At 43.9% G+C, this 17,859-nt stretch overlaps 1 protein-coding gene across 1 annotated transcript in view; it reads right to left on the bottom strand.

Annotated features, from left to right (window-relative positions):
* The window catches only part of LOC110219990 (uncharacterized), a 42,385-nt gene extending 25,843 nt beyond the window's left edge, over nucleotides 1-16,542 (bottom strand). The window contains exons 1-5 of the mRNA XM_078145931.1: nucleotides 16,197-16,542; nucleotides 15,126-15,214; nucleotides 7,840-7,966; nucleotides 7,258-7,353; nucleotides 384-1,703 (exon numbers count right to left, since the gene is read on the bottom strand). Of these exons, the coding sequence (XP_078002057.1) occupies nucleotides 384-1,703; nucleotides 7,258-7,353; nucleotides 7,840-7,966; nucleotides 15,126-15,173 (1,591 nt within the window). The 5' untranslated portion in view covers nucleotides 15,174-15,214; nucleotides 16,197-16,542. The remainder of the gene's footprint in view (nucleotides 1-383; nucleotides 1,704-7,257; nucleotides 7,354-7,839; nucleotides 7,967-15,125; nucleotides 15,215-16,196) is intronic.
* Nucleotides 16,543-17,859: the final 1,317 nt, after the last annotated feature.

Here is a 17,859-nt window from a genome sequence, read left to right on the forward strand (position 1 = left end):
TATGGATTGGGTTAGGTCACCTCTGAGATCTTTCTCAACTCTCAGACACTGAATAATGTCAAGCAGTTCAATATCAGAAAGGGATATGGCTTTATAAGTGAAAATAAAATTGAAGAAGCTGTATTACCATCTGCCTTGTTGCTTCACCCTAAGAAGCACTGGGGCTTTCCATCTGACTCGCACCTGAAACTTCCTAGATATGTTTGTCTCCCCCATTAGAATATAAGCTCCTTGGAGGCAGGGATTGTCTCAATTTTCTATTTGTAACCTCCTTCCCCTCCATCCACACAGTGCTTTATATGCAGAAAGTGCTTTTTCACTCATTCACTCACTTATTCATATCAAATAAGGCAATAACTACAGTGGAAGTCTTTTTCCCCATCAAGTTTTCTCTAAGGGATGAATTCTCTGATGCAGACGAAGGTAAGACTTTCGACTGAAAACCTTCCCACACTTGTTACATTCAAAGGGCTTCACTGTAGCATGAATCTTCTCATGTTCAGTAAGATTTCCCCTCTGGCTGAAGGATTTCCCACACTCATTACATTTAAAGGGTTTCTCTCCAGTATGAATTCTTTGATGTTTAGTAAGGTGTCCCCTCTGGCTGAAGGATTTCCCACACTCATTACACTCATAGGGTTTCTCTCCTGTATGAATTCTCTTATGATCAATAAGGTGTCCACTCCGGCTATAGGATTTCCCACACTCATTACATTCAAAGGGTTTCTCTCCAGTGTGAATTCTCTGATGTAGAGTAAGGCAAAAGTTGTTGCTAAGAGATTTTCCACATTCATGGCATTCAAAGGGTTTCTCCCCAGTATGAATTCTCTTATGCTCAGTAAGCTGTCCACTCCAGCAAAATGACTTCCCACATTCATGACATTCAAAGGGTTTTTCTCCAGTATGAACTCTCTTATGTTCAGTAAGGTGTCCACTTCGGCTAAAGGATTTTCCACATTCACTACAAACAAAAGGTTTCTCTCCCGTATGAATTCTCTTATGTTCAGTAAGATGTGCACTACGACTAAAAGATTTCCCACATTCATGACATTCAAAGGGTTTTTCTCCAGTGTGAGTTCTCTTATGCTCAGTGAGGTTTCCTCTCTGGCTGAAGGCTTTCCCACATTCACTGCAAGGAAAAGGTTTCTCGGCACTATGAAATTTCTTATTATTTGTAAAGGATGAGGTGTTTCTAAAGACTGTCAGACATTTATTGCCATTAGATGTTTTTTCCTCAACATATTTTCCATGATATTGATTAAGACCTGAATGATAACAGAATGACTTCCTACATTGATTATATTTGCAAATCTTCTCAAAAATAATTCCATGATGCTTAATTTGCTCTGAATATTGTTTAAAGTTTCCTACAGGTTTATCACATTTATGCAAACTTCCTTCTGTATCAACTCTCTGTTGGACAAAAAGGATTGATCCCAGGCTGAAGTTTGTTTCAAATGTATTACATTCATTAACATTAATCTTAGTAGAACCTTTTCTGGGGGTGACTGTCACTTGATGGGACTGCCTTTCCTCATAACACTTTTGTTGGTTTAATTTGAGATTACATTCCCAGACTTCTCCTAGCTTGGAAATCCAGGAACCATTCTTTCTGAGTCCTTCCTCAAAGGGTTCTCCCACAGAAATGCTCTGTGTTGAAGGTGACTCTATGGTTTCACAACTAAGCTCCCGACTAATGGACTCTGAAAGATGAAAAAAAAAGTCAATATTAATTTTTCATTTTGCTGAGACAAAGGAAACTACTTTACAGTAAATTTTAGATTCTATCTCCTCTAAAAAGGGAAATGATTAACATGGAAAGTACAGAACAAACACTAGTGAGAAAAAAACAACATTCCAGATATGCGAGAAGATAGTAACAGCACCTAGATGCTTTAAATAAGTATTAGTATCCAAGACAAAATTAATCACACTTAAAAGAAGCTGAAAGAACACGTTGATGCCATTAAAGCACCATTGTTGTTAATCTTTGGGAAAAACGACAAAATTTACAGTAAGGACAAACAAGTTGATTCAGGAAACTGAAGACAAGTAAAGCCTAATGCCAATCTTTGACAAAATTTTGACAAAATTAATTAGCAAATACATACATACATACATACATACATACAGACAGACATATATATATGTATATATATAACATACACACACAGATATGTATATATGTATACACACACACACACACACACACACACACACACACACATACACACACATATATATATATATATATATATATATAAACATGCCAAGGATTCAATAACAATAAACCTTCCAAAAAGATCCTCATTTTCTTAAATGATTAGATTTCTAAACTGGCTGATTATGTGGCTAACATTTATTTAAATTTTGGGCAAGTTTTTTACATAGTCTTTCAATGTAACTTTTTGGACAAGACAAAAAACAAACAAAACCCCAATAACCATGTTAGATAACAGTACAAGTAGGTAGTGAGCTTAATCACCTTAAAGAGTCCTGGATAATGGACTAATGTCAACTGAGTTTGAAGTCCACCACTGTGGTCCTTTGGGGCTTCATACATGCCCTGTCCTATTCAACATATTCGTCAACAACTTCAGTGAAAACATAAAAGCTTCCATTATGAATTGTGTAGATGACACAAAACTGTATTATGTGTTCAGTTATGGGTATGCAACACTTTAGGAAGGGTATTGGTCAACTACGTCATATCTAGAGGAATACTATAAAAACCATATCCCAGGAGTGGCTCAAAGAAATGGCCATGTTTAGCTTAAGGAAGACTTAGGAGAGAGAGATTATTTTCAATTATTTAAAAATCTGCCATGTGATTAGACTTGTGATTTATACCTATGGTGGAAAACTAGGACCAATCTTATCAGTCCCACAGTAAGGCCCACACAGTGAAAAAAAGAAAGTCCCTATGTGCATAACAACATATACCATCATGTCTGATCAATGAAGAAGGACTAAAGAGCACAAGGCCACGGACCCAAAGCAACTCTTCAGGCCCACAAACTGCATGCGCCAAACAGGAATTCTGCCGATGCCTACTACTTCCCTTTGGACTTCTGGACTCCGTGCCAACTTTCCTGAACTTACCGTTTCATCCTCCAGATACTGACTGGATCTGGCCTTCGCTCGTTTGACCGTGCTCAGCTTCCACTGCAGTCTCTCCCCCTGGTGGCTGGACCAGGCCATTTCTCCTCAGGAGGAATCTTTCCTCTGGGTCTCCTATGACTGACTGCCTTAATCTCTAGGAGACATTAGCCCAAGAGGAGCTAACAGTATTATCTAGTGTGGACTCCAACAATTCCTTCCCTCTACCCATCGCTCAGACGATAGCCCAAGACACCTCTTGCCCCAGTAAGCATCCTAGGCTGGAGGCTCCAAAGACCTTGTCGCGATAGTAAAAACTGAAGCTGATCTTCCCAAACTGTGCTACCAAAGAAGCATTTGCAGCCTTGGAGGAAACCAGTGGGCTGCTCTAGAAACAGGTGAAGGCACATGGCTTACCCAGGCACCTCAATGGCCCCCCAAATTGTTTCACTGCCCAGAAAGAGGCTCTTCCAAGGCTCCTATTCATCTCTGCCCATTCTTGGGGACTCCTAGAGCCTGGGTTGAAATGATTTTCCTCGCTATGTCATGCTGTACGAGCTGAGGCAGCGTCCAGTGAAAGGGAGGTGAAAGTCCTGCTCTCTCTCTGCCTTTGTCAGATCAGAAGTTGAGTGTGGCTCTGGGTGCCATATTTCAGGAAGGACACTGACAAGCCACGACATGTCCGCAGGACGGTGATGAGAATGTTCGAAGGACACACAAAGGTCAATCCAGAGAAAGGGGGACACCTCCCCTAAAGAAGAGACTATCCACAGAGGAACACGACAGCTGTGTTCAAGCGTCTTAAAGGCTGTCACTTGGAAGAGGGTTGGGCTTGTTCTGCTTGACCCCAGGCTGCGGATCTAGGGACAAAGGGCGGAAGCTACAAAGAGGAAATGTGAGCCATGAGGGATCAACACTGTCGAAGCATCAGCAAGGCTTCAAAAGACTCCAACTGGAGAAAAGAACCTTCTTTAGGCAGAAGACAAGTGGACGGCAACACGCTGAGACATTTTAGTCACGTCTCGCTCTCTGTGACCCCACTTAGGATTTCCTTGGCAAAGATAACAGAGCGGTTTGCCATTTTCTTCTCCAGCTCATGAGGAACTGAAACAAACAGGGTTAAGTGACTTGTCCAGAGTCACCCAGCTAGTAAGTGTCTGAGGCCAAATCTGAATTCAGGAATAAGAGCTCTCCTGATTCCCAGCCCCAGTGCTGTGTGCACTGTGGCACCACCTAGCGGCACACTGTGGGGGAAAGTCCTAGACTCGGCATTAGAAAGACTCAATTCAAAAGGAGTCAATTTAGTCATCAAAAAGGTTTTAAACAAAAATGGACTGAGTAAGGAGAAAATTGCCTGGGTACGGCCCCCAAGCTAGCTACCACAGAGAATATCTACAGCAAAAGAAAAAGAGTGGTGAGATACCCAAAAGCTCATAGGAGACAACATTTTTTTAAATGAGCAAGTGGTAAAAATCCATGCATGGCCTCAAACACCTATATACAAATGCCCAAAGTTTAGAAAATAAGGAAGAACTAGAGGTCTGAAGGAGGCAAATTTGGTCTCATGGGTGTTACGAGACTAAGTGGGGATAAAAGCCATGACAACTATAACACTGGGTGGGTAGAAATTATTAAAAAGAGAAAGCATAGTGTAGTGGTCACAGAGCCAGATTTGGAGTCAGAAAGACCTGGGTTCACATCCTGCCTCTGACACTACCTGCATGACCATGCCTAAGTCACTTAACCTCTCTGGGCCTCAGTTTCCTCATCTGTCAACAAGAAGGTTAGAACAGATAGCCACCAAAAGGCTCCTCCCAGCTCTAAATAGATGAGCCCACCATAGGTAAAGGGAGGGTGGAATAACAATGCATATCGAGGAGGTAGGTGAGAAAGTACAGCGCACATCTGAATGAAGATTGATACAGACATGAACGGAAAGTTTTCTTCTTAGACTGGACTGCAGACCACCTGGACCCAAAGAGCAAACAGATGAGGAGACTGCGCAACAACCACAAGCCTGGCAGTGAGGCATCACAGAACAGCTCGAGAGGCCTTTAATTATCCAGACATCAGAGGGAGCCTTGTCTGCCAGAAACACAGCAGATGATAACTTCCTGACTAGGTAGGATGATAATTTCACCCTTCAAAAGGTGACGAACCAACATGGAATGATTCCATCACAGGTAGAATTCCCATTAACAGGAAAGAACTTCTTGCTTGTGTGGAAATGATGGGAACTTTGAAGGGGGTGGGAGATGTGACCACTTCCCTTAGAGTTGGAGACCAAGAAAGAAAAGAGAGTCAGACCAAGTCTGACTAAAACCCTATTTTTGGAAAGCAAGTTTCAAAGGAGTCAGGGGAAAGGATAGATAAGATCCCAGGGCCTAAATCCAATGGGGAAATCAGCCTATGGTAGATGTTCAAGAATGAAATTCTGAAGACTAAAAGGGTAACAATTCCAACAGGGAAAAATGAAGGTTATTTTTAAATAACCTGTTTAGACCTATTTAGATGAATAGGGAACTCACCAACCAACTTAAGACTTAAAAAAAAAACACACAGAAGACAGAAGCAAGGTCAGGTAACAAAGGATGAACATACTATAAAAGCATAGCACAGTCTTGTCAAAATGCTGTGAGGAATGTTCAAGCTCTGAGACACCTGGATCTGGTCAGAGAAGCCTAGCAGAATAAAAAACAGGGTAGGGTTTTTCTGAACCTCTACTGGTTCAATACCGTCTACTGCTGGAAGGAATGATTGCTGCTGCAACAAGAGACCGAAGAGAGAGAGAGAGAGATGGCCGACTTGCTCAAGGCTTATTTCATCTTCACTTTTTTCTGAGAAGGCAAATCCTTTTATCGAAAATGATAAAATAAAAAGACACAGAACATAAATGCCTTGCAATATCTCTGGTACTGTCAAACGATAGTAGAAACTTAACATGGTTTTACCAATCATAATGCACTAAATAAGATGTTTGTACATCAGCTTAGCTGCCCTCCACCCTCTGGCCACCACTGGATCACCTGTCATCCAGACCACCTGGCCTTACCATCTTCCTTGCTGCTGACCCTTGTAGATGCTTCAGCATTGCCATCTGCCCTGCTGCTAACCCTTCTAGGCCCCTAGGCATTGACACCTGCCCTACTGCTGGCCCCTGCAGGATACCAGGCCATCACTGTAGTTCAGTTCTCCTGTATGCCATCTCCCCAAAGAGAATGTGAACTCTTTTACAATAGGGCCTACATGGCTTATTTGTACCTTCAATTTACTACAGTGCTTTGCCTACACTAAGTCCTTACAAATATTTTCATTCATTCATCATTCATTCATTCATTCATTCATTCATTCATTCATTCATGTGAGATGTTGCAGAGAGCCTCTGTTTGGGTGCTATTGAAGAAATGACTCCTGAGAAATCATCCCTGTCAAGTCAAAGGTTCTGTGATTGTGAGGAAAACACTTTACAAACTGTAAAATGTTTAATTTGTGCAATCTATTAATACTATTATGGAAATCAAAGATGACTTGAAGGAGCATTCTGAAACTGGAAGCCAGATTGCAAGATTTTAACATCAGAATGGGATTTGAAGAAATGGAGAAGGCTAGTATAGATTATATATTTGCAGAGTCTGACAATATAAAGAATGAAACAAACTGGAAGGCAGATTAAAAAAAAAACAACCCAGCAACATTAAGCAAAGGTAGGTACACACACACTCACACAAACACACAAACACATACACACATAAATTTATATAACATATATGAATATATATATGTTCAAAGTACATATTGAAAACCAAATTATTAAGTAAAATACACTTGTGAAAGCAGAAGGAAAGGAAAATTTGGGAAGTTTAAGGATTTAATCATGGGAGAGGGTTGGAAAGAATGGGAGCTGGAGTAAAAAGGAAAGAGTTACCAGTTAAGTGCACAGGCCTAGGAATAACAGCCCTTACGCTCTAGTCCCAGCAACCCCCACATTGAAAACACTGGTGAGGCCCACAAGATGCTATCTGAGGCCCCTTCTGGATCCACCATTCTGCCAGTATATGAGTAAGATCTTGGTGGCAGACTGAGGCCTGGAGAGAGCCCCCAGTCCACTCTGAAGTCCTGGACTTCAGAGCTCCCGGCCATGACTCCTAACAGCCTTACCTGGACAGATGTCTCTTGGGACTTTCCTTTCCAACATCCATGGTATGACTCCTCTCTCCAAATGGGAGATCACCTCTGGTTTGGAAACTGGAAGCCCTGCTCATCGGGAAAGAAGTGGGAAAGTGCATTGATCAGGGCCATCTCCGCATTCAATCCTAATCCCCTTCCTCTTCAGCAACTAAAAGAAAAGGTCCAGAGAGGGTTGGAGAGGACCTCATAAAATACCCAAGAAATGAGTAAAGGTGGGTCACAGGGAATTTGTCCTCAAAGACCTAATCCTTGATATGAAGATGGGAAGCTTCCATGTCTCTACTTTCCTGCTCTGGTGCCTTAATAAGGAGCCTTTGACCTGGAGGAACAAAGAATGGGAAAGGTGCCGCCTCAGGGATGTTACCGCCAAGCTCCTAATTACTCAGTTATATAAAACAAATACCTTTCACCTAGAAAGAAGGAGCAGAAGTGACTTCTCTTAGTCCAAAATGGTTTGGGGATTGCCCCAGATTATAGCTCAGTCAGCTAAATATTTGAGACATTGCCACAGCCTCTAGCCAAGTGAATACGCAAAGACATAGTGGACCTCACCCAAGGACACCAGGTTCCTGTAGTTCTCCAGCATCACATCCCTGTACAGCTGCCTCTGGGCAGGATTCAGTTGTCCCCACTCTTCCTGGCTAAAGTCCACAGCCACATCTTTGAACGTCACTGACTCCTGAAACAACAAACACACATTCCTGTTCATCCAAGGATCTTCTCTCACTGTCATCTTGGGAAGATAAGAATTCAGCCAGTTGTATGTGGTATGGTTTCCGCAATACTCAGGGTTCTGAATATTTCTTGTCAAATACCTCCTGAAGGTCAACGTATTTAACGTGATGATTCTGCTCCATTAATGGCACCCTATCCATGGGCACCCCAAGGGAGTCCTATATTTTCCATTAATTTGAACGCTTAGAGCTATACCTCCACTAATTTGCTGCCACTAAATCCTTACTGCTAGAGAAAGATAAAACTGGAAAGCGCTGTCTTCCCAAAGCCATAACTCCTCAGAAGGATCCCCAAGTCCTTTCATGGTAGCAAAAGTCCCAGGCAAATAGGAAGCTGGAATCGGTTACTTCAACATACAAAGGAGATAACTGCATAGACTACAAGACCACAAGATAAAATCAACCTAACCAGTGGGCTTAGCCCAAGAAGATCCAAACCAGAAAGGCCAGCCCCATATATGTGCCGGAGAGTTCACAGCAGCACTTTTTTGTAGTAGTGAAAAACTGCAAACAAAGTAGGTGCCTATTAACTGGGGAATGGCTGAACAAGCTATGGCCTGTGGACAATATGGAGTTTTACTCTACATTAAGAAATAATATGAGGAATTCAGAAACAACACAGGAGGATTTGTAAAAGACAGATACAGTGTCATGAGAGCATTATATCAGTGATAATGGTAACAAATGAAAAGAACAAAAGAATGCACTGAACTTTGAGTAACTAACAGCTAGTCCTGGTCCTAGAAAAGGGATGAGACAAAACTCTCTTCTCCCAACAGATGGAAAACTGTGGGAGCACAATGCTGCACACACTGTCAGACGCAGGCTTGGGAGCGGTCGTTTCGACTTTACTTCTCTCTGTGATATGAGGAAGAGTCCAAAGCTACAGGGAGGGGCTAGATCCCCAAATGACTGTCACATAAAACCAACAGGAATCAACAAAACTTATTTCTAAAAAGACTGCACAGATAGGGCAGCACAGCTCCCGAAGGGACTGAAAGCCTGCCCAGACAGCAAGAGCCAGATGCTGGGGGAATCCAGAGCTGGGGTTGGTACAATGTGAGAGGCAAAGGGAGAAAGGATTCAAGACAGAGGATTACACAGAGCAAGACTGGTTCATGATGCAGTAGAGATAGCGAAAGGAAGAGAATATAGCCAGTGTGGGGGGATGGCCTGGGAGAGAATGGAAGAGTGGGAAATGGAGACTAAGGGGATGGGCTGTAAGGCTAAGGGAAAGATGGAAAGAGTAATGATTATGACCAGATCAAGAAATCTGCCACCAACCCTGGAGATCCTTTGTGGGCGACGGAGGATCAGAGAAGGGAGGATCTGTGTGTGTGGGTACAGGGCAGTGGAGGAGGAGGTCAGGGAAGAGATGTGCATGCTTACACCCCCCAGCACGAAGGCAGGAATGGAGAGAGAGACTGTCAGACAAGGAAGGAAGAGAGTGTCCCGGTGTTCCCTCCTAACACCCACCAGGCTCTGGAGTGAGGAGGTACAGCCTGTATCTAGTTACTTACATGCTGCCTGCTCATTAGACTGGGAACTCCTTGAGAAGTGTTTTTGCCTTTCTTGGTAGGCCTACTACTTAGCACGGTGTCTGGCCCACAGTAGGTCACTTAATAAATTTAATGATTCACTAACTGCACCCTTGGACCCATAGATCACACAACTAGCCTTCTACCCCAAGGAGGTCAATGATAGAAAGTTCTTACTGATACCAAATGATTCATAGCAGCACTTTGCATGGTAAAATCACAAAGTCTGTCAGTTGAGGAATTCATGAACAATCTTTGGTTCAGGAATAGAATGGAATTTTATTTTGCCATTAGGAATAATGAATACATTACTTCATAGAAACATGGGAAGATGAGAACAGACTGATATAAAATGAGGAAATTAGAATGAGAAAAACAATATAAAGATTGCAATGTGTAAGCAGAGGTAGAACACCAGAAATCAGATCAAATGTAATAATTCTAGCTCAAAACTGGTTCAAAATAACCAAAGCTGGGAGACAGCTGGGTGCTGTTGAAAGTGTGCTGAACTTAAAAGCCAGAGGACATGGGTCAAGTCCTGGCTGTGCACCCTCAGGCAAGCCACTTAGCTTCCCTGGGTCTCAGTTTCTTCAAATGTAAAATGAGGAGGAAGATGGCCTGCATGAAGCACTAAGGTCCCCTCCACCTCTATATCTATGATCCCATGATTCTCCCTCTTGGGAGAAAAGTGGCAAACTACAGATGAGGAGTACTACTACATCTGCTATCACTCACAGTCACTCTTGTGGGAAAGATACTACAGAGGCAGTATTAGTAAATGGTTGTGATTAAAGCAAACTGCATCAGTGAAACCTCTTCAGAAGAATGCTTGAGATATTCCAGCTAAAACCTTCCCCTTTAAAGCTTTATGCTCTTCCCAGTTTAGTTTTCTTTTCCCCAAGCCCCAAGGCCACTCTCAGCCCCATCACATTCCTTTAATGAGCACTGCACACCCAATACCCCCCTTCACTGCATTCCCTCCTTGCTGTGATTCAATCCTGTCTGACTCTTGGTGACCCCATTTGGGGTTTCTCACCAAAGATACTGGAGTGCTTTGCTATTTCCTTCTCCAGCTCCGGTTTTACAAAGGAGAAAACTGAGGCAAACAGGGTTAAGTAAATTGCCCAGGGTCACACATCTAGTAAATGTCTGAGGTCAGATTTGAATTCAGGATGATGGGTATTCCCGACTCCAGGCCTGGCGCTCTACCCACCATGGCACCCCATGCCCATTCCTTCCTTAACTCATTACAATTTAGCTCCAGAGCTAATGCCCTATATACTGTCTTCAACTCAACCCATTACTGCCCCTTCCATACCTTGTCTCATACTTCTACCCAGAACAAGCACTTCCACTCCTAAAATGTGTGGGCTAAGGATCTATTCCAATCTTTTGACCAAATCCAAATTTTGGCCTTCTAGGTCCTTAGGTGCAGCCTATAGTCTGAATCCAAATTTTGGTCTCAAGGCTGCAGGTTCCCTACCCCTGAATTCTATTCTTTGCAGAAGGGGAAATGAATAGCCCAATAGTATTTTCCATGGCTTTCCACAATCTGAGTTCACCCCGACTAATGCATCTCCTACCACAACTACCAAATATGAGTTATTTGCTAAGCTAGTCCAGTTCAGCCACAGAAAACATGTTAGCTCATATCTAACTCAAATCATGCATCCTTTATGAGTCCTTCCCCATGCAAACTCACATGAATATCTTCCTTTTCTGAATATCTCTGCCCACTCATCGCGGTGCTTTAAAAAAGGAAGGGTAAAGGGAGAGAAAGATGTATCACCCCGAGGGAGAGATAGAGGACATGTACCAGCAGATCAGGCTGCCACAGGCACCATGGCCCCCATCTCCCCTCAGACACTGGTGGAGCTGGCCTAGCACCCTGAGCCCAAGACCTTAGGAAAAGCAATGCTTCCAGCCCATGTCCTCAGCAATCATCCTGCAGCCTGGCCACTGCTCTTTCAGGGGCTGTAGTCCCAGCTGCTGAAGACCCAGAAGAAAGAGTTTTTGCTACCAACGTCTTGGCACTACCACATGGTTCAATATCACGAACCGAGAAAGATTTTATCAGTAGAAATTCTGTTAAACGAAGAAGCATTAGCTTCTAAAGACCTTGAGACCTTGCCATCTGACTTGCAGCTAAAACCGTTCAGGTGTATCGTCTCCCCCATTAGGATGTGAGCTCCCTGAGAGACAAGGACAGTTTTACTTCTCTATTCTTATCTACTACTTTGCACATATTAAGTACTTCTTCATAGATGCTCATGCATTCATTCCACTTGCTACTATCCTTCTAGTGAAGTTGAGCATTTCTTGTACAAAAAGACGGTCACTTATCCATCTTCTGGATGGCCCTGATACCTATCTCAGCAATGAGCATGCAGCAGACCAGGATGCCTTTGTGAATTAGCTAGGGTCTGGGAGGATGAACACTAGACAAGTAGAAAGCATGGCACCAATCTCTTGGGTCACAGCAATTGAGAAATGAAGGTCTCCTTTTCTGAGAATTCATTTATCATTTAAAGAAAGAAGAAACTTGGGGGGGTGGGGGCAGAGCCAAGATGGCGGCATGAAAGCAGTGACTTGCTTAAGCTCTCCCTCAAACCCCTCTAAATACCCATTAAAAAACTGGCTCTAAACAAATTCTAAAGCAGCAGAATCCACAAAAAGACAGAGTAAAACAAATTTCCAGCCCAAGACAGCCTGGATGGTTGATCGGAAAGGCTTATCGTGCCAGGTGGGGAGAGGAGCCCAGTTCGGCGTGGGCGCACGGGCCGCAGTGAACCTAGAGCAGGCCTCAGAGGACTGAATCACGGGCAGCCGTGGCGGCTTCCAGACTCCTCAATCCAGGAACGCCAAAGACAACTTAGAAGATCAGTGGGAAAAGTCTGTTTTTGCGGTGAGAGAAGAGCTAGGTCAGAGCCAGTTCCAGGGCGCAGAGCGTGGGTGCCAGGGTGGTGGCTGTGTCCTGAGCTTCTGGCCCACAGACTGAGGGGGCATCAAGTGGTTGATCAGAGGGGGACTGCAGGGATCTCCTTGCCAGTGCTGAGGCAGGAATTTCTTGCTTTGCCCGTGCTTGGATCTGGGTCACAGTTCTGGGTGGTGGTCCTGGGGTGAGGAGGAGCGCTGGCACGGTGGAGCTTGTAGTGGCAGTGGAGAGAAAACCCTCCTCACAGTTCCAAGAGAGAAAAGACTGCTTGTGGCCGGTCACTCAAAGACCAGAGCTCAGGCAAGGAAAAGAGTAAACACCTCGACCCTTATCATACCACCCTGGAAGAACTGAAAATTTACAGGGCCCTAGAAGTATCTCTGAAAACAGCTATACAAACCCCTGAAGCTTGGGACAGTACATTCTCCACATTGGAAGTAGATTTCTACCTTAACAAAGAGTTTAAAACTCAAGTAGTTGGCTGGGATCATGAGCAAACCTCGCAAAAAGAGTCAGACTATATTATCTTACTTTGGTGACAAAGAAGATCAAAACATACAATCAGAAGAAGACAACAAAGTCAAAGCTCCCACATCCAAAGCCTCCAAGAAAAATATGAATCCGTTCCAGGCCTTGGAAGAGCTCAAAAGGGATTTTAAGAAGCAAGTAAGAGAAGCAGAGGAAAAACTGGGAAGAGAAATGAAAGTGATGCAAGAAAATCATGAAAAACAAGTCAACACCTTAAAAAAAATAGCCTAACCCAAATGGCAAAAGAGGTCCAAAAAAGCCAATGAGGAGAAGAATGCCCTAAAAAGCAAAATTGGCCAAATGGAAAAGGAAGTCCAAAAGATTACTGAAGAAAATACTTCCTTAAAAATTCGAATGGAGCAATTGGAATATCGTGACTTTATGAGAAATCACGACACAGTAGAACAAATCCAAAAGAATGAAAAATTAGAAAACAATGTGAAATATCTCATTGGAAAAACAACTGACCTGGAAAATAGATCCAGGAGAGAGAATTTAAAAATTATTGGACTATCTGAAAGCCATGATCAAAAAAAGAGCCTAGACATCATCTTTCAAGAAATTATCAAGGAAAACTGCCCTGATATTTTAGAACCAGAGGGCAAAACAGAAATGGAAAGAATGCACTGATCTCCTCCTGAAAGAGATCCCTAAAGGAAAACTCCTAGGAATATTGTAGCCAAATTCCAGAGTTCCCAGGTCAAGGAGAAAATATTGCAAGCAGCCAGAAAGAAACAATTCAAGTATGGTGGAAACACAATCAGGATAACAAAAGATTTAGCAGCTTCTACATTAAGGGACTGCAGGGCATGGAATATAATATTCCGGAGGGCAAAGGAGATAGGATTACAACCAAGAATCACCTACCCAGTAAAACTGAGTATAATACTTCAGGGGAAAAAACAGTCATTCAGTGAAATAGAGGACTTTCAAGCATTCCTGATGAAAAGATCAGAGATGAATAGAAAATCTGACTTCCAAAAACAAGACTCAAGTGGAACATGAAGAGGTAAACAGGAAAGAGAAATCATAAGAGACTTATTTAGGCTGAACTGTTTACACTCCTGCATGGAAAGATGATAATTATAATTCACGAGACCTTTGTCAGTATTAGGGTAGTTGGAGGGGAAAAATTATATGTATGTATGTATGTATAGATAGATAGATAGATAGATAGAGGGCACAGGGTGAATTGAAGATGAAGGGGTGATATCTGGAGAATAAAATTAAGGGGTGAGAGAGGATTATACTAGGAGAAGGAGAAGGAGAGAGGTAGAATGGGGTACATTATCTTGCACAAAACAGACAAGAAAAGGTTCTTACAGTGGAGGGGAAACAGGGGAAGGTGAGAGGAAATGAGGGAATCTCATTCTCATAGGATTTGGCTTAAGGAGGGAATAACACACACACTCAATTGGGTATGGAAATCTGTCTTACCCTACAGGAAAATAGGGGAGGAAGGGGACAAGAGAGCAGGGGGATGATAGAGAGAAGGGCAGATTGGGAAAGGGGTAATCAGAAGGAAGTACTACTGAGGACGGACACGGTCAAAAGAAAGAATAGAATAAATGGGGGGCAGGATAGGATTAAGGGAAATAAGTTAGTTTTTCACAACATGTCTACTATGGAAGTGTTTTGCATAACTGCACATGTATGGCCTGTACTGACTTGCTTGCCTTTTCAATGAGGGTGGGTGGGGTGGGAGGAAGGGAGAAAATTTGGAACCCAAAGTTTTAAAAACACATGTTTAAAAAAAAATGTTTCCACATGCAACTGGGAAATAAGAAATACAGGAAATGAGGTACAGAAATCTATCCTGCCCTATAGGAAAATAGAAGGGGAAGGGGATAAGAGAAGGGGGGGGAGAGATAGAAGGGAGGGCAGACTAGGGGAAGGGGTATTCAGAATGCATGCCATCTTGGGGTGGGGGGAGGGGCAGATGTGGTGAAAATATGGAATTCAAAATCTTGCAGAAGTAAATGTTGAAAACTAAAAATAAATAAATTTCTATAATAAAAAACAAAGAAAGAAGAAACTCAAAAAAAGAACTTAGCTTTAAAAAATTGAAAAAAGAGAAAAAAGGAAGAGGAAACTCCAACTCACCTTGCATATGGCTGTTAGAATCAGAGGGACCATTCCTTTCTCCTCCATACTTCTTTCTTTTAGAAGAGCAAATCTTTCAAAAGGCAGACCTGTGAAAGAGAAAGGAAGCCTTAGAATGACCAGACACATGAACAGACTCACAGATTTAGAGCTGGCAGAGGCCTTAGAGACCTTCTACTACAACCCCCTCATTTACAGATGAGGAAACTGAGGTCCAAAGAGATAAAATGACTTGCCCAAGATCATAGAGATTATAAGTAACCAAGGCAAGATTTGAGTCCAGGTACTCTGACTCCAGTGTAGTCCTCTGAAATGATCATACTTCAAATTTCTACAAGAAAGAGTGAAAAGATCACAGATGTTCAATTAGAAGAAAGCACAGGAAAAATCCTCATTTTATATGTTAGGACTCTGAGGTCTGAAGACTCAAAGTCACACAAGGAGTAAGAAGAATTGACAGGCTTCAAACACAGAGCTCCTACCCGTGCACATGCAGCCTGTGGGAATCCTGATACCCCCCCTTCCCAGGATGAAAGAAAAGGGTTACAATTTTGCTACTTGGATAGGCTGAAGATATACAAATTCCTGAAGGGCAGCCACAGACCACCAACATCTGGCTCTCCTTTTCCTCTGGGGCAGAGGTTCAGCCCAAGATCCAGAAGCAGGAAGTGGGCCTGAAACCAGGCTTAACTGCCAGGAGGAATCTTCCCATTCATTCATCCATCCATCCATCGCAGCCTGGAGGAGGGACTTTTAAACATGGAGTCTGAATGGGGGGTGTTGCAGGAGGAAAGAGAAGAAAAAAACGAAGATGGGGAAGAAGAAAAAGGGAAGAGAAGAGAGGGAAGGAGGAGTGGGAAGGGGAAGTAAAGTTAGGTGGGTTAAAGATGGGCTTCTCTGACTGCTTCTGTTTCCTCTGAGGCAGGAGGTGGTGCAGGGGCGAGAGCGCTAGACCAGGAGTCAAGATGACCCGAGTTCAAATCCAGCCTCAGACACTTACTAGCTGTGTGACCCTGAGCCCCGACCCGCCTGTTTCCTGAGCTGTAAAATGGGGCTAATATCAGCACCTACCTGCTGGGTTGTGGTGAGGCCCGAATGAGGGGATAGCGGTAGAGAGCTATAAGAATGCTAGTTAGTATTCAGAGGAGGAGGCGGAGGGGAGAGGAAGGGGCCGGTGGCTGCCTCTCTCTGTGTCCCCCGAGCGTAGCGCAGCGCCTGGCTTATGGCAGGTGCCAAAACAACGTTTTCTGACTGACTGACTGACTGATAAGGGAGAGGAGAAGAGAAGTGGCGGAGAAACGGCCGAAGGCCGGCCTCGTTCCCGAGGTCCTGGGGACACCCCACACACTCCCGTGGCCGCGGGTGTCAGCGGACAGACAGCTGAAACCTAAGGAACGAATGGAAGACGGCGAGGAGGGAACGGAAGTCCCGCCCAGGTGACGCGTGTTTCCGGGAACAGCATCAACACCCTTGGCGTAGTCGGCGTCAGTTTCTATGGCAACTTGCCGGTTCCCACCCCGGGCGGACCAGAGCTCTGTGCAGTGGCTTCTGGGAAACGTAGTCCCTGCACACACGGCCGCTGCTGCGCATGCCCAGGAAAGAGCCTAGGCAACCGCTCAGTTGAAAACCCTGACCTTACATCCAAGTGAGGCAAGTAGAAAGGTGCCAGGATGAGAAATCGGGAGACGCGGGTTCGAATGCCACCTCTCCTGCTTGCACGCGTCGTGACGTTGGGAGAGTCCCTTTGATCTCTGGGCCTCAGTTCTCCCTTCAGTAAAATCAGGAGTTTGGGACTCGATGCTCTGCGACGATCCCATGAAAGCCTGGCTTGGGTGGAAATTGAGGCCGGGGGGGGGCGAAGGGGGCAGATGAGAGGGTACCTCGGGAAAGCGGACTTCGAGCCAGAGTAGGACGTTAGTGGAGGTATTAGCTTCTACCCTTCCTAATTGGTCCTCAGGCCCCCGCCACATTTTCCGTTTTGTATTTCTTTCCCTAGAGGCGTGTCACTGAACGATAGTTTTAAGGGTTTTCAGCTTCAGAGGCTTTCATGAGTTTCAGTTCTTTAGTTATCAGCTGCCCAATGGTGATTCCTGCCGCTACAACACTTCTCAGAGGAGAAGGTAACCAAAACCAAGAGGATTCCGGAACCAAAGAGAAGAAACACACTCCTAAGTGGCCAGAAGATCTGCACCTCAGGAGTTGCTCAGTTTTTTGATAAAAGTAATATGTGTGTGGAGCGGTGTCACAGAGTTGCTTGCCTTTGTCTTATATCGTGATGGGCAATTGTTTACTTTCTAAATTCGTGCTTATCAGTCTTCTGTGTTTTAAGTATTTCTTTTGTATTGGAAATAAATAGCTGTCTTGCGCTTGGCACCCATTTTTGTACGAGTACCTTTCTAGAAGGAAATTTGTTAATTCCTTTTTTGGGCAGATCTTAAACATGCGCTATACCAATGCTCGGTTTAGACATTTTCCTAGGAACTCCGGGGGGCGGGGGCCCGGGGAACCTAATGAACCAGAGCTGGAGAAATGCATGACTTCTTTCTTTTTGTGACCAGGCTCCTCCAGGAATGAATCAGGGCCCTGGGTTCTGGAGCCGGACCACCCCCTATTGGGGGTAGGAGTGACTTACAACTACGTGAAAAGTGATTGGAGAATTAATAACTGTGGGATTCAGAAAGGGTCTCCTGACGACTGATCTCCCAAATTCAATCAGTCTGTACCATAATGCGGT

This window comes from Phascolarctos cinereus, unplaced genomic scaffold (genome assembly GCF_003287225.1).
Source record: "Phascolarctos cinereus isolate Bilbo 61053 unplaced genomic scaffold, phaCin_HiC Scaffold_726;HRSCAF=1367, whole genome shotgun sequence".
Lineage (NCBI taxonomy): Eukaryota > Metazoa > Chordata > Mammalia > Diprotodontia > Phascolarctidae > Phascolarctos > Phascolarctos cinereus.